The sequence below is a fragment of the Neoarius graeffei genome, chromosome 22 (assembly GCF_027579695.1).
Source record: "Neoarius graeffei isolate fNeoGra1 chromosome 22, fNeoGra1.pri, whole genome shotgun sequence".
Taxonomy (NCBI): Eukaryota; Metazoa; Chordata; class Actinopteri; order Siluriformes; family Ariidae; genus Neoarius; species Neoarius graeffei.
This window is the reverse complement of record NC_083590.1, coordinates 48,887,104-48,904,654: the sequence shown is the minus strand read 5'-3', so window position 1 is coordinate 48,904,654 and position 17,551 is coordinate 48,887,104. Positions and strand designations below refer to the sequence as shown.

General features: G+C 42.1%; 1 protein-coding gene across 1 annotated transcript; it reads left to right on the top strand.

Moving 5' to 3' along the window:
* Positions 1-619: 619 nt before the first annotated feature.
* On the top strand, positions 620-16,964 carry ssr2 (signal sequence receptor, beta). Its single transcript, XM_060904909.1, has 6 exons — positions 620-684; positions 4,360-4,520; positions 9,652-9,750; positions 13,860-13,968; positions 14,341-14,418; positions 16,198-16,964. Exons 2-6 carry the CDS (start codon positions 4,360-4,362, stop codon positions 16,306-16,308), a joined length of 558 nt encoding a protein of 185 aa, XP_060760892.1. The 5' UTR covers positions 620-684; the 3' UTR covers positions 16,309-16,964.
* The last annotated feature ends 587 nt before the right edge of the window (positions 16,965-17,551 follow it).

The following is a 17,551-nucleotide window of genomic DNA, read 5'->3' as shown; positions in this document are numbered from 1 at the left end:
GCTCCGGGGCTCGCTGGCCGGCTAGCTAGCGCTCCGGGGCTCGCTGGCCGGCTAGCTAGCGCTCCGGGGCTGGCTGGCCGGCTAGCTAGCGTTCCGGGGCTCGCTGGCCGGCTAGCTAGCGCTCCGGGGCTGGCTGGCCGGCTAGCTAGCGCTCCGGGGCTGGCTGGCCGGCTAGCTAGCGCTCCGGGGCTGGCTGGCCGGCTAGCTAGCGCTCCGGGGCTGGCTGGCCGGCTAGCTAGCGCTCCGGGGCTGGCTGGCTCAGTAAACTAGTAAATCCAGTAAAGGAAAAACTTGAGACTGAAAGGTTTTAACAGTCATCCAAATGACTGAACGTAAACATTGCTACAGTAACATACTAGCTACTGTCGTTGACATTAGCTAGCTTGCCGTCCAAAATGGCGGACACCGGGGCGTCACGTGACCCTGTGACGTCAGGTGAAATACCTCAATACTGCTGCTCCTGTCTTTCCTGTGTCTGGATCTTTTGAACCATCAGTGTATACTTGAACCATTCCATTTTATTTAGTGCTTAGGTACCTCCGAAACACTAGATGGCAATGCGCCCTTTTACTGCAACATTTAAAAAAAAAAAAAGACACGTCATGTCTGTGAGCTGCTCAACACGACTGCGCATGCGCCGTTCAGCCTTCACACTCTTCCCCACCAAGGATTAGAAAGCAGAAGGTACAGTAACTCACTGATTTAATGCGCAAATATTAATATCCATGCTAAATATAATGCAACGTTTTCACTATTGTATGTTTATGAGCGCGGTTTTGTGTCCCGTTTTAAATTTTGTGACGGTACTGTAATATGCTTCTGAATGGATTTGTTCAGACTAGCAAAAAGACCTCAAGTACACGTAAGCATTAGCACTGAGCAGTTTGACTTTCACAGCTTATCTACTCTTAATTTTTTTATTTTTCAACCGAATAATTGCATATTATTCGATATATTAAATACGTAGTTACATTTTCTTGTCTTTAGGTGTAGTATTGATTTTCATTTTGTTATTTTAGGGGTTTATTTTATCCTCCAGGTTCTGTGGTAGATAGATAGATAGATAGATAGATAAAACTTTATTGATCCCTTTGGGAGGGTTCCCTCAGGGAAATTAAGATTCCAGCAGCATCATTACAGATAAACAGAGAAAAGAAATGGAGGAAAACTTCTAGATACATTAAAATATTTACATATACAAATATAAAAAGAATAAGATATGGGGAAGAGAGGAAGGGGGCGGCATCAGGAGAGATATTGCACTTTATATTGCGCATTATATTGCACGTTGTCCGGTATTGCTTATTGTCAGGCTAGGCTACTGCTCCTTCCCATCCTCTGTCCTCCTGTTACTCCTCCTCCCCGCCAGAGAGGAGTTGTACAGTGATGGCGTGAAGGACAAAGGAGTTTTTGAGTCTGTTCATCCTGCACTTGGGAAGGAGCATTCTGTCACTGAACAGGCTCCTCTGGTTGCTGATGACGGTGTGCAGAGGGTGACTGGCATCGTCCATGATGTGCAGTAGTTTGTCCATCGTCCTCTTCTCTGCCACCGTCACCATGCTGACCACAGAGCCATCCCGCCTGGATGTGTCGTCCTTGGATGTGCTGCCCCCCTAAAGCAGGACACTGGCGACCACAGACTGATAGAACATCCACAGGAGTTTCCTGCAGATGTTAAAGGACCGCAGTCTCCTCAGGAAGTACAGCCTGCTCTGTCCCTTCCTGTACAGGTGGCTGATGTTGCAAGTCCAGTCCAGCTTGCTGTCCAGCCACAGCCCGAGGTACTTGTCGGAATCCACAGCCTCCACCTCGACTCCCTCGATCAGAACTGGTCGTGACCTTGGTCTGGACCTCCCAAAGTCAATGACCAGCTCCTTGGTCTTCGAGGTGTTGAGCTGCAGAAGGTTCCTGTTGTACCACACAGCAAAGTCCCTCACCAGGCTCCTATACTCCTCCTCTCTGTCGTCACTGATACACCCAACGATGGCTGTGTCATCGGCAAACTTCTGAATGTGACACAGCTCCGAGTTGCAGCAGAAGTCTGCGGTGTACAGAGTGAAGAGAAGAGGGACCAGCACCGTGCCCTGGGGTGCTCCGGTGCTGCTAATCACAGTGTCAAACTCCAAGTGGAAATATAAATATCTTGGTTATATTTTAAATATATTTTAACTCCATACACTGCACAAAAGACATCTTGGTAAATTAACATATCTTGAATGTCGTTGAAATGATGTGTTCCTATTAGGCACCAGACATTTGCTTTGCCCATCTTTAGAAAATTATTAATAATAATAATTCCAAGACCTCCTCAGCACAAATAAATTTGATGTGCATGATCCAGCTGTTCAAATTTTCAATGACATTTAAATCTATACAGTGATCTTATGGCTCCAATAAAAGCCAAAAGGTTTTTTTTTTTGTTAAACTATCCAGCCACAAAATGCATTAAAATGCTGTTATTTATGGGTGTACTTATTTCTTGGATTAATTGATCTTTGGATTCAATTCAGTTAAAGAGGTGGGCAAGATCTCATCTCATCTCTAGCCGCTTTATCCTGTTCTACAGGGTCGCAGGCAAGCTGGAGCCTATCCCAGCTGACTACGGGCGAAAGGCGGGGTACACCCTGGACAAGTCGCCAGGTCATCACAGGGCTGACACATAGACACAGACAACCATTCACACTCACATTCACACCTACGGTCAATTTAGAGTCACCAGTTAACCTAACCTGCATGTCTTTGGACTGTGGGGGAAACCGGAGCACCCGGAGGAAACCCACGCGGACACGGGGAGAACATGCAAACTCCGCACAGAAAGGCCCTCACCGGCCACGGGGCTCGAACCCGGACCTTCTCGCTGTGAGGTGACAGCGCTAACCACTACACCACCGTGTGGGCAAGATACTAAGTTTAAAAAAAAAAAAACTTCACTTTTTTTTTTGATAATATAACTAGTTTTTTTTTTGTTTTTTTTAAGCTCTTTACCCCTTAAAGCAGTTGCTACAGCCACCCTTGTATATACTGTTTACCCTTAGAACAAATTTACAAGAAAAATGTCTAAAGACAAGGTTTTGTTCGTATCAGTTTTCTCCATCAGTTGTTCATATCATTTTTGAATTTAAGAGGGCATGACACAGAATACAAAAATCAGTCAAAGTTATGTTTCAACATTCACCAACTCTGAAAGGTGAGTAATACCTGTGTGAAAACCAATGTTCACATTTTACATGAAGAATTCATGTCAAATGGTGTACGATAAATGATTACTGCAACTTTACAAAGATGCTTTATATAACGTTCAATTATCTTTTCAAAATTCATACGTTTTATCATAAATATTCACCTGGGATACCTGTAAAAGGGTAAAATACGTATGTAGAGGCAAATTGAGTCGTCAAATGTCGTCATTATGGTGCATACACGCCGGCGTCGTATGTCGTCATTATGGGATATACACGGTGTCGTCATTAAGGGGTAAAGAGTTAAAGCAGCTGTCAAGATAAGCTTCTCAGACCCTGTTTTGTTGAGGTGTGACGATTCAATTTCTTTACGATTTGACCTTCTGATTCAATTTGAGTCATGATTCACTTTTTTTTTTTTTTTGGTCCTCTATTTTATAACGGATGTTATAAAATAAAGTTTTAATTTTCAAGCTTCAAAATGCTCCGAAATAAAAAAGCAATGAAAACTTCATGACTTTTGTCTCAGTCTTTTAAAACACAAAAAGACAGTCACTTGTGTTAAAGTGAATACTGAATACCACTTCTTGAGACACAACATTCATTGCCCAGAGAGTACAGAAGGCACTGAGATTCAGTAGGTTCTGAGATAGCAATAATTTATTGCCACGATGAGGAGACTTAGACTCTCAGCTTACACAGCACTTGTTTTCTGTCACGAGGCAGTAAGAAATGCCGCCAAACTGGGCTTTTAAAAGCCGGTGGCTTCAGGAAGTCCGAGTCGTCTACCATGTTGTTCACAAAGCAACATGTGCTCTTGTGAGATTGCTATAGCAGCCATAAACATGGCTGCGCCCACGTACAGCTCCGGATACCGAATCGGTTTTTAATATCAAAATTATGCCGTTTGTCAATTTATGCATCTAGGGTTATCGGGATGAAATTAGGTATTGTTGGTGAGTCATGATTCAATAAATTTTAATTGATTTTTGAATCACAGATTGAAGTGGATCGATAATAGAGCCCTGATCTAATCGTCACACCTCTACTGCTTTGAGAATGTTGAGTGCTAGATTATAGATCTTCCTTCATAAATTGTCTAAACTTGGAGCAACGTATAAGAACTGTGTCTCTGTCTGTCTGTGTGTCTCTCTCTCTCTGTTTCTCTCTCACCCCACAGATGAGGGTGCTGTGTGTGTTTGCTGTGATTGCCTCGCTGGCTCTGGCGGCGATGGGGGAGGAAGGAGCTCGCCTGCTCACCTCCAAGTCCTTACTAAATCGGTACGCCGTGGAGGGCCGAGACCTCACGCTGCAGTACAACATCTACAATGTGGGCACCAGGTATGACTGGAGCCACATTCGCTGCTATCCAGATAACCTTTACATATTATGGATCGTGTTGTAATAAGCTGAAATTTCATAATTAGTTGGTTTTGAATGTGCCTTTAGAATATAGTTGGTGTTTTGGAAATGTCCACTTTATTATTATTTTTTAATGTAAATTTGGTAAGGGCACTAGCCTTAACCTTTAGTCACTATAAGACTCTGTAAACCCACTCATTCATTCATGCATTCCACTTTAAGCGTGTCTCAAGTCACTGTGTTGAAACATCATGTCAAAGATTACCCCACACACGCACACTCGTTCGTTCCTCTATCTTTCTGTCTTTGTGGTGACTCTCATTGACCTAATGCATTCCTTCACCCCTTACCCTAACCGTGACAACTAATGGCCCTTTTCCACTACCCTTTTTCAGCTCGCTTCAGCCCGACACGGCTCGCGTTTCGACTATCTAAGAACAGCACGACTCCGCTTGCTTCAGCCCTGCTTAGCACCCAAAACTCGCACGGTTTTGGAGTGGGGCTGAAGCGAGCCAAACCGAGCTGAGTGAGGCTAGGGGCGTGAGGAGACACTCTCCTGTGCACTGATTGGTGAGGAGGAGTGTCCTCACACGCCCACACACGCCCCGCGAGCACGCTGGGATCTGTAAACACCGTAAACCCGGAAGAAGGAGAATTAGGAGAATTATGAAGCCTTATGCGCCTCGCCTCATCTATACGCTCTTGCCAGTATCTGTTGGCGTTGTCGGCGACAACAAGCCACAGCACCAAGACCAGCAACACTAACGACTCCATGTCCTCCATGTTTATTGTTTATTCTCCGGGTTGTGAGACTACCGCTTAAAAGCTCACTGATGTCACTGTTTGCGCCGCCTAACGACATAACCTGACGTCCACCCACTTTCGCTAACTCCACCCAATGTGTCCACCCACTTCCAGCCAGCACGGTTCAGCGCGGTTGTAGTCGAAATGCAACTCCAACAGCCCCACTCAGCTCGACTCAGCCCAACTCAGCACGGCACGGCTCAGCCCGACTCAGCCGCGTTGGTAGTGGAAAAGCGGCATAAATGCTTAAATTGATTCCTAAAACTAAGTCTTGACCCTCAAACAGCCCTCTGAAGATGTGAGGACCAGCCAAAATGTCCAAACTCTGTTGGTTAAAATAAACATTATTCCAGTCCTCATTCCTCTCAATGCCAAAGGAAGCCATGTTTCTTTTAGAAAATCTTCGGCTTTTGAAGGGTCAGTGTACAGGTTTGTGCAGAATTTTATAAGCAATAAAGATAATGTAATAAAGCTGTTATATGTTAAGATAATACATGTTTGTTTACTTATTTTTAATTGAGCCAAAATGATAAAATTGTTTTGTATTGCTGCTAAAAGTAAGATTTTTTTTTTTGGTCTTCCCTCTTCTACAACTTGTGCTATTATACACACACAGATGGAAGGGTCTAAACGTAACGACCAAAAGCAGGGCTTTCCCAGCCTCCTGTGTAAATAGAAATTATTTAACAACCAGAAAATAGAATTTTCCGACATGTCTGTGTATTTGGATGCAAAATCCACTGTAGGAAACTCTGAGTAAAGCACCTGGGCAATTTCTGAAGTTGCGTTTGATTAGCTCTGGTTTGATTAAAACTTGTCCCAAGTCTCCCCGCTCGCCCCGGCATGAAGGATGAGGCTGAACTGAAGTAGATCTTTGCCAGACCAATTGCACCTCGAATACCTCGTTCCGGTGGACGGCTCTGTTCCTTCTGTCCAGGTCAGACAGCAGAAAGACGCATGCTGCGACCTGCTTTAATAAATTTAAGGCCATAAGACTGCTCGCAGGTTGCTGTAAATTATTTGCAGGTGCAGTCTGCGTCTACCTGCGATGCATCGCAGCCATCTCTAAAGACTTGTCTTCCCCTGCGTCTGCTTCTCCTTGCTTCAACCCACGATTGGTCGCTCAAGCGTTACACGACCGCCTGCCTCTATATGTATCAACCTGCTTTTTACACAGATTTGAAGCGAATTGCAGCTGAAATGTGAACAGATCGTGATCCACTTGCGTCAACCTGCCTCTACTAAAGACCCTCTGCAACCTTGCTGTTATTTGCATCGATGCAAGACCAGTCTTGCGTCCACCTGCGATTTTATCACCGGTAGACGCAAGTAGTTGAAAACTAGCTGCAGCCTGCCGTCTGACCTGGGTGTTACCAGACTGGCGTGACCTGGAAGAGTCTTAACTTTTCTACAATAAGCTTTATATTTTTGACATTGTGGCTAACATCAGGAGATGGTACATGGGATATATAAAACTCAGAATAAGTGTATCTTTTAGCAGAAAGTATGAAGTGTGCGTTGTACAAAATTGCATAGTTTTTAGGAAAATAAAAAGGTGTCGGATTTAGCCGAAGTTATAGAGAGTTGTGGTTCTTTGCAGAAGCCTCTGTAAATACAGTGGTCCCATTTTGTGATGCGTGCATGTATATAGATCTGCCAGGTCACGTTTCCAAAGAAGCCTCCTGTTTACTTGGCTTTAAATTATCTCTGGATCTAATAGTTCAGTTTTGATGAAATAAAAAGTAATGTTAGTAAAAATGTTTTTAATTCTTTTTAAAGATGGTCAGTTTCAGTTATTTGAAGTTTGTTCTTGGCATTACTATCAATATGGAGCAAGTACACACGCACCTTAACATCCTTTTGAGGACCTTTCATTGACGTAATTATGCGATGCCTGCTCCAAAACCTAACCTTAAAGCTAGACTGCCTTTCAGATTTTTCACATTAGGTCATGAAAAGAATTTTCCCCGACACCTAATTATTTTTGTTTAGTGGACCGAAAGCTCCTGAATTTGAATTGCAGACTTCCAATTTTTTTTTTTTTTTACACAGAACAACTAATGAATTTAAGGCCACGTGGCCCTAAATTCTCTGCTATTTTTTTCCTGCTTCACCATGACCCAATTCAAGATACTACATCATGGATGACGTGGTAGGCTTTCCCCATTTGCGCAAGGCATTGTGGGATACAAATTTGAGACCGGAGAGAAAAATAGAGGACGTGAGTGTGCGAATGAAATGTGAAAGACCGATTACAGTAACAGAAAGCGAGAAGAAAAGATGTTATTATACGAAGGAAAGAAAACACAGGACCAAACTAATAAATATTGGCAGTCAGCGAGCACCTTGGTGTGATCAGCTGTTTGTTTAGTGACAGAATGATGGAACTGTCAGTGCACGGTCCAAGTAAACCTGTAGATGGCAATAGTGCAACACTGTGGATGCCAGCTGCTGTAAAACCTGAAAGGAGGAGGTAAACTAGAGGTCTGCGCGGGTCGGATTTTTCAGTCCTGCTCCCGCCCGCATTGTGCAGTCCCGCCCGCGCCCGCAAAGAATTATGATTTTCAGTCCTGCTCCCACCCGCGCCGGCCATGTTTTGTCCCGCTCCTGCCCGCAAATCCCGCATGATGCAGACATTCGCGTTATTTCTCAGGAAAGTTCTTGTCTTGACACAGTGTGATGGTGCCCCGCCCCCTACTTTGAGTGGATTTGAGCATAAATATCTACAGCTCACGTTCACATTTATTATTTACCTTGTTTCTGAATTCAGCATGTAGTGTCTCTAATAATAATAATAATAATAATTAGTGCTGGCAAGCGATTACAATATTTAATTGCGAATCGCACATTTTTATCACATGAGAAACCATTGTAATTCTCTGATCAGCATAAAGTGAATGGGCTTGCTTTGTACCAATGGTTTTTTTTTTTTTTTTTTTTTTTTTTTTTTTAATTGCAAAGCAGAGCTAGTAAGAGAAGTGAATTGATTTACTGCTTGAGTTAGTCTACAACTCTAATCAGAGAGACAGGTTACACAGTGACAGTAGGCTTGACTCAGTGTTATCCCAGAAATCCTTCCTGTATTATGCAAATTTGGCCGCCTCTGATTAGACAGCCAAATTTGCATATTACAGGAAGGATTTCTGGGATAGCATTGAGTCAAGCCTACCGTCACTGTGTAACCTGTCTCTCTGATTAGAGTTGTAGACTAACGCAAGCAGTAAATCACTTCACTCGTGGTTCTCTTGCTAGCTGGGTGTGAACTGCGAGTCATTAGAGTGATCAAAGGATTTCCCGTTAGGGTGATCAATGGCAAATTTAAGATGCCATTCCTCACTCAATCTGGTAATCTGACTCTCTCTGCAAATTTAGGCATCTTAAAATGTTTTTATTAATGCCAAATAAAATATCCAGCACAAATTATATATGATAGACATAAATTAATAATTTATAAATTTTATTTCAAACACGTTTTTAGTTAGCGGGACTGCAGCTTATCACCACTCCCGCCCGCGCGCGCATATGTGCACTTCCGGTCCCGCCCGCGCCCGCAATTGGCTTTCAAAATTTGTCCCGGGCCGCACTGCTTTGCGGCGGGTCCCGCGGGACTCCCGCGGGAGTGCAGGGCTCTAAGGTAAACCTGCGCAGGTGCTCATGGACTTCGTCTGTCTGTGTGAAGCGAGTGATCTCATGCACATGATTTGCTCAGGAATCCCCTCAAATGAAATCACTTCCCAGGCACAGAATGGCCTGTTTTTTTTTTGTTTGTTTTTTTTTTGTTTTTGTTTTTTTAAGATATTACAAAAATAAACCTATTGCAATGACAAATTCAGAGGGAACTACATTTCACTGACTGACTTTATGAAATTGAAAGGCTGTCTAGCTTTAACCTCACTAATGAGAAGGAAAATTCATTTATTTTGTTCAAAGACGAACTTTCTTTGTAGTGACCATCCGAATGTCCCCACAAGATCAAAATTGTCTGTTAGATTTTACTATCCCTGTGGGGACATTTGGTCCTCGTGCACATACAGTACATTTATCTAATCTGTCTTTATTTACTTATTTATTTGATATTACATTTTGTGCAGTGTGATATAAATGCAGAGTAGATAAGGAAACACATTTCAGCAATTTCTTGTAAGGCTTATTATGCACATATTCAGTATGTGGTAATTCTAATGTCAGATGATGTCTTGTCATTTTCAAACAAAAAAAAAGTAATGTTTGATTTACTCATTTATATAGCAAGCATCTTTCTAATTTCTAAGACAGACAATATGGAATGTGTGTGATTTGTTTCTAGTGCTGCACTGGAAGTGGAGCTCTCCGATGACTCGTTCCCTCCTGAGGATTTTGGCATCGTCTCCGGGATGCTTAACGTGAAGTGGGATCGCATCGCACCGTATCCTTTTCACCACAAGTTTAGTCACGAGTAATCAGCTCTTATTGTAGGTATGAGATGATGCACCAAAGCCATGGTACGAAACAAGACGCGTCCCAATACAGGCTTCAAAAGACTACGACTATACGGTATTAAATTATTAATGATGACAAATTGAACCACTGCAATATCAATGCTTTGTATTGTAAGAAACATAGATCGGAATTCATAAGAGGAGGTTAAATCCCCCCCCCCCCCCAAAAAAAAAAAAAAAGAATTAATCTTTTTCAGCGTGTTAAAGGTATTTCATGGCAATGTTGTTGTTGTTTTATTATTATGGAAATGTTGTTTGGTAGATTGTGCTTTTAAATTATCAAGTCATTTCGTTTTCTTACTTAAATTATTATTAGTAATAATAAACTAAGTCAGTTCGTATCCTCATCGCTCCTGCTGTTGTCTGATGTCCAGCTGAAAAGCATGAGCGTGTCACGCTTATCACTTTAATTGTACAGATGAGGAAAAATATATATATATTTTTTTTTTTAATTTCCTCTTCCCTCAAATTAATTTGTGGTTATGATGCATTTCTGAATCACTTTAGATGCGAGTGCGACTTGCATCAAGCACAGCACACAGGCATTGATTGAAATACACACTTCAGCCTGCAGGTCTGAGATAGAAACCCGATTGTGTATACAGCAGTTTATAGTAACTACAATGTCTTGCAAAAGTATTCATCCCCCTTGGTGTTTGTCCCGTTTTGACATATTACAAGCTGGAATTAAAATGGATGTTTTGGGAGGGTTAGCACCGTTTGATTTACACAACATGCCGACCACTTTAAAGGTGCAAATTGTTGTTTTATTGTGACAAACAGTAAGATGAGAAAACTGGAGAAATCTGGAGAGTGTAAGTATTCGCCCCCCCCCCCCTAAAAAGTCAATACTTTGTAGAGCCACCTTTTGCTGCAATTACAGCTGCAAGTCTCTTGGGGTGTGTCTCTATTAGCTTAGCACATCTAGCCACTGGGATTGTTGCCCATTCCTCAAGGCAAAACTGCTCCAACTCCAAGTTAGATGGGTTGCGTTGGTGTACAGCAATCTTCAAGTTATGCCACAGATTCTCAATTGGATTGAGGTCTGGGCTTTGATTAGGCCATTCCAAGACATTTAAATGTTTCCCTGTAAACCACTCCAATGTAGCTTTAGCAGTATGTTTAGGGTCATTGTCCTGCTGGAATGTGAACCTTCATCCCAGTCTCAAACCTCTGGCTGACTCGAACAGGTTTTCCTCCAGAATTACCCTGTATTTAGTGCCATCCAGCTTTCCTTCAGTCCTGACCAGCTTTCCTGTCCCTGCAGATGAAAAATATCCCCACAGCAGGATGCTGCCACCACCATGCTTCACTGTAGGAATGGTGTTCTCAGGGTGTTGGGTTTGCGCCACACATGGCATTTCCCATGATGGCCAAAAAGATCAATTTTGGTCTCATTTGACCAGAGAATCATCTTCCATGTGTTTGGGGAGTCCGCCACATGCTGCTGGGCAAACTCCAAATGTGTTTTTTTTTTTTGTTTTGTTTTTTTAAGCAATGACTATTTTTTTTTTCTCTTTTCTGTCCCCCTTCTTTACTTTTAAATGAGTTTTTATAGTAGAATTGGCTATAGATCAGTTAATTTACACAGTATTTGGTTAAATATGTAACATTGGCCATACTAATCACATTATTGTAATCATCAACATTAGTTATTGCTCACGTTAGCTGCATCACTCATTGCTACTCAAGCTACTCGCTATTGTCCATTTCTGCCGTTTTGCAATTTCAGTCTGTAATTTTTATATGAATGTTTAAAGTTTACTCAGCGCTCGAAACTAACGATGTCCCGACGTCCCGGGGACCATAAAAAATGTCATCGGGACACAAAATTATCATATCTGGGACAATCCCGGGACAATGGAAAAAAATTGATCTAGAAAAAAAGTTCTACATTAATATTATTTACAAAGCCGTAACACATACGTAGACATTCACCTAATTTGACAATTTTAATTTTAAAACGTTCATATCGAAAAATACATTAGTAGCTACACTTTCGATGCACCTGCATCCGTAGGCTACAGAGCAGCGCATTCTGTTCTAGAATCTTCGGCCGGAGTCCGCATTATATGGACTTGGAATGGAATTGCTACCGCACACACTGCGCCGACTCTTGCCAGAACAAAAATGCTTAAGTGGTTGAAGCGGACCGACCGCGGGGAAGAAACTGAAAGCCCAGACATAACGTCTCCGGGACCTTCAGGATCCAAAGTGTCATCGCCTGGTCTGCGGGCAACGCTAGCAACTGAATGAACTTAATGAACACTGTTAGACACGTTATAAAATACAACAGGAATGATGTGGATGATATTGACGGAAGATACCGTTCAACAGAATAAGTGAGTTTTCTTGGTGTCTTTCTAGTTCAGAAAGTTTAGTCAGTCAGCAGCACAACTAGGCTCGGACCTGCCACTATGTTGATGTTGCTAACATTTGCACCCACGTTTCGGCAGCGAAAGTTCATAAAAATGGATAACGGAAAGTTCATAAAAATGGATAACGGAACGTTCATAAAAATGGATAACGGTAATGGTGAAAATTATAAGTTGGCCTTATAAGTGCCAACAGATATTCAAGGTATAAGTAGATGAAATGAACATAAAAGGGGTCTTATTTTCAACTAAAGTGTACTGCAGATGTAGGGAGTTGAAACATTTTCTGAATGAGCTAGTTGGCCCCTTTAAATAAACAGGTATCTATTCATACAGTGAGATCGCCAAAGTTTAATAAACTGAAAATGCAATAACTGTAATTTTGAAGTAGATGATGTATAGGACATGTGTCGCTTGTGTCTTGTGACTTATTGTAAAAATGATATAAAGGGTTCAAAATCGCATAGTTACAAATATAATAGTAACTTCATATGATAATATTAACCACTGGTTATTTCAGAGAGGAAAAAAATGGGGACACTATTGCTTCCATTCGGGACAATACAACACAGAATTCGGGACCACTGGGGGGGACAAAGAAAAAAAGTTAATTTCGAGCCCTGAGTTTACTATAGTAAGAAGCCTTTGTCACATGTACACTTGAGCACCAACTTAAGCACACGGTGAAATTCCTCCTCTGCATTTAACCCATCTGAAGCAGTGAACACACACATACCCAGAGCAGTGGACAGCTATGCTACAGCGCGCGGGGAGCAGTTGGGGGTTAGGTGCCTTGCTCAAGTCCACTTCCGCCCAGCCTCAGGTCATGACTGCCCTATGCAGGGTCGCTGCTAGAATTTTTGGGTCCTATGAAAGAATATAATATTCCACCCCTTTTACGTTTCTGGTAATCTGAATTCTTCATGATGGTGTCAATCTACCGATGGTTCACCATCAATTCTGCTTCTGTCTTCTATCCATTTGCAAGACACTGTACCTACTGCCATCTGGCAAGGCACGCTGCAATACAGATGTGAGTGAGGAGTCAAACTCTCGCGGTTACCAGAGGACCAGCCCCCCACTGTAACCCTAGCTATGTAATAGGCGAGAGGCCGAGGGCTACAGAAACAGAGATCAGCGGCGCCATATTGTGCGGGAAGGACTTCAGACTTTTTTTAGTACCTTCGCAAAGCTACGCTGCAGTTCTGCTATAAATTCTGGATGGATAGTGTGAAAACATTGATGCAGTAGTGTACTACAGGCTGACACGTAAGTGACACGTGCCATAACGCTTCCTTTCGATTAGTTTAACTTTTGGTCTGTTACATAAACACGCTTCAAGGAAGTGAGGTTTGTACCTGCAAGCTTCGTGCAGCTTGAGGTCGTTATGGATATTAAATGGAAATATCACGATGTACGATACAAGCAGCCAATTCATCTCGTCTCTGTTTCGTATCACGATATTCAAGCTGACAATACTGTCTCATACCTTGTGTCATGGTAGAGTTCACTAAAAAAAAAAAAAGTAATGAGTTGTACTGATTTTTTTTTTTTTTTTAAATTAATATCGCACTTGAATAATCGGCTTCTTTTCAAACACTATAATCTGTATTTAGTTCGCCGGTTGATTTGGTTATGTTCCCTGACTCGTTCTCTCTCAGTGCCAGTAATGTGTCTCATACAGTGGTTCTGCGTCCACTGAAGGCTGGCTACTTCAACTTCACCTCCGCCACAGTCAGCTACTTGGCGCAAGAAGGAGGGCAGGTTGTGGTGAGTGCTTTCTTCTCACAGCTATTTATGTGACACTTTTTTTTTTTTTTTGCCTGCTTTTTTTGATTGCTGCGCATTTTAGCTGGAAATTTTTTTTCTTATCAAGGCTCTGAAAACAGGATATGCTTTAACCGGTTGAGGTTTACCACAGAATATTTTTAGCAGAACATCATCATGAAAGTGTGTTGTGTGTAAAACTAGTAACATTCACCTCCTGACAGATTTTGGACAATCCCAAAATCATTTTAAATTGTTCATAACTGCATGTAAATGTACTCCTGATTTGTATGGGCTCTGCTTAGGTGTACAAAGGAGCATTATACTGTATAAAAGTCATGTTTATACATTAATTAGGATTTAATCTCTTGTTAGGTCGGCTACACCAGCGCTCCTGGTCAAGGAGGCATTCTGGCCCAGAGGGAGTTTGATAGACGCTTTTCTCCACATTATGTAAGTGTTTAATTCTCAAGGTTTCCTCAGTGTATTAGATGGTCCTCAGGGTTTTTTCTAGAAAAAATTTAGTATGAGGGCGCTCACCATGGCGGGGGGGGGGTGCCGGTTGTCTCCTCCTCCCCCCCCCCCCCCCCCCCCCCCCCCCCCGCCGTGCAAAGCCTTTGAAAAATGCTCCAATGGGACATTCTGAGGCTATCTGAGAGGGGAAATTGTAACAGATTGTCTGTCAACATTGAAAAAGAAAGAAGTAAGGCCAAATTTAAAAAAAAGTGTGTTTCTGGTAACCCGACCGATCGAGAATTTCCACGTCGAAATTGCCGACCGTAAAGTTTTTATTACAAATTTCCCTCGATATTTTAGTGTAAGCGGCGTTGGTTTGTCATTTTTTTGTTTCAACGCATTCAAGTTGTGAAAGAAACGATAAAAAGTAAAATGTTTCGCCACTTCTATCAGCCCTCCTCCATAAACTGAGCCGAGCCGCCATTTTGAATCCTCATTCAAGGCTGTAATGCAAATTGCTTCCTTTTCAGTATACAAGTGCACTTCCATGGCAGGAAAAACACTACATTTTGCCACCTACAGTATGTAGTCCCCTATTTATACAAATAGTCATTCAGGATTCAGCCATGTTTTTGCTCGACCCAAGTTCTACAGTAGGCTAGGCCGTCTGCTTTTAATGGAAGTAGCCTAGCCTAGGACGTTATTTTCACGTTATTACATGAAAATATCATGAAATATCGCTTCCGTAGGTCATAACTCGAACTCTCGCGATATTTTTTTTTTTTATTCGTTTAAAGATTTAAAACGCTTATTTTATTATGATGTGTGGTATAAAGGATTCTGTGCCAAAATACTATTTTGTAAGATGTTTACTTGTGTTAATTTTTTTGAACAAAACAAAAAAATTAAGAAAAAAAAAAACTTTCCTAACTACCGACCTTATTTTAGTATTTCATGTTACACACTTTTTTTTTTTTTTGGCCTAATCTTCTTCTGCCCCGGACAGTCTTTGGCTTTCTCCCGTTTCGTGCCGTGGGATGACGTCTTTAAATGCCCAAGTGTCAACAAAAACAACTCGCGAACTACTTCTGTCAAAAGCTCCCGTGCCGGTGGGTGAAAGGTCCTTCAGCCTCGAGAAATCTCACTCTACAAGTCAGCTGACCTTGTATGTAACCCATGTCAAATCTCGCGAGAGCAGCCGCGACAAGTAAACAACTAAACAACATGGCGCCTCAGTCTGGAAAACGCCAATTCGGATTGTCTTTGCACCGTCTGGCGGTGTATCTACTATGATTGGAATATTTTTGGAGCAATTATAACGTATTTGATGATCAGACACATTGTCACGTAGTGTTGCTGGGATGTTTTCACGGAGTCGGTAAGGGGGCGCACGCCGAGAGTAAGAGGGCGCAGCGCCCCTGTTCCCCCGTTTAGACGAAAGCCTGGTCCTCATGCTTGAGACCAATTCCAACATTCAGTCCACATATTTGACTTTTAAGCAATGATTTGTCAATTTAAGCAGTAAATTTGGATACACGTAAACTACTCAAAGCTTTTTGTATGTAATTTTTTTTAAAGCCAAGATCTCGTGGCTTAATTGAGGAAAAACCATTCAAAAAGTTTTGCAGCTTAAAGTGGACATGGTCCCAATGTTGATGCTCTTGGTGATAGCATTTTTGTAGTTCACTGCAAGAGATTAGATTCCAGAATGAGATGGTGTGTGTGTGTGTGTGTGTGTGTGTGTGTGTGTGTGTGTGTGTGTGTGTCTCTCTATAGCTGGACTGGGCTGCTTTTGGTGTGATGACTCTGCCCTCCATTGGCATCCCGCTGCTCCTCTGGTACTCCAGCAAGAGGAAATACGACTCTCCCAAGACCAAGAAGAACTAATGGAGAAGTGTAGGGTTAAGGCATTAAAAGGGGGTCAAGGATGGGGTAGGAATGTATGTGTGAGGTTTTTGATAATTTTATCACCCATATTGGGGGTAACATGACCAAGGATGCAAGTTTGGACTGGTCTAATGGGATGACCCTATTTCCCTTTTTTTTTTTTTTTTTTTTTCTTCTCCCTCCTCCACCCGTGTGGAAGTATGACTGAAGACATATTTCCTTCTTCATAACTCATCAGTTGCTGTTTTTATTTTTTATTTGTGTTTAAAGACAAATTGGGTCCTTACTGTCTTTGGCTGCTTGAAGATCTACAGTGGAAAAAAAATTAAAGTTGGTTTTTACAAAAAAAATGGACTTTTTTTTTCCCTTTCAGTGACAATTTCAGAACAGCTTTGCTTTAAAGTAAATTGTTACAAACCAGTATGAGATTAAATACTGTAAAGAGGAGTTCCACTGTCCTACAATCACCCCATGATTCCTGATTTTATTCATTGCTGTTTCGAAATAGCCAAAGGTACGGGTAGGTCTGTCTGAGTGGATCATGAGCTCATTTTGTCATAGCTCGATAACTCTCTCTCTCTCTCTCTGGCATAATCGCTGCAGTGATGTTGCTGCTCTGGCGGCTTTTACCAGCCATTAAAGTCTCTAGAGAAGAATTACAGTCGTGGTTTCCTGTTGCCTTCTACTAGGTTATTATTATAGAGGTTTTCTCCCAACCATTCACACCTATGTGCAATTTAGAGTAGCTAGTTATGCCTTTGGACTGTGGAGGAAACCGGAGCACCTGGAAGAAACCCATGCAGGCACGGGGATAACATGCAAACTCTACACAGAAAGGCCCCGATCAGCTGTGAGGTTCGAGCCCGGAACCTTCTTGCTATGAGGCGACAGTGCGAACTACTACACCACCGTGCCGCCCCATACGTAGTTGATTAGAAGAGTCAAAGTTTTTTTTTTTTTTGAGATGGACTAGTTGAAAATTTAATACCCCTAACAACTCATTTTTATTTAAAATGTTTATTAAATTAAAGGTGGGGTACGAGATTTTGGAATAACGGTTCCCGCAAGCCATATTTTGAAAAGAAACATGCCCGCTCTCGCCATGCTCCCACCCCCTGCGTCTCCACCCCTTTGCTGTGACTGTAAAATCAGAAAAGTCACTCGTTTTTAACTCGCTGTAGTGACCTCATTTTTTACACTACAGACAAAAAAAATTACATCGGTGTGTTCAGGAGAGCCTTGT

Excerpts from the sequence above, each read along its gene's own strand:
- ssr2 (XM_060904909.1), top strand. The coding sequence starts at position 4,360 with ATGAGGGTGCTGTGTGTGTTTGCTGTGATTGCCTCGCTGGCTCTGGCG. Across the intron at positions 9,751-13,859 it reads AAGTGGGATCGCATCGCACC|TGCCAGTAATGTGTCTCATA; the intron begins GTATCCTTTTCA and ends GTTCTCTCTCAG. Across the intron at positions 14,419-16,197 it reads GACGCTTTTCTCCACATTAT|CTGGACTGGGCTGCTTTTGG; the intron begins GTAAGTGTTTAA and ends GTCTCTCTATAG.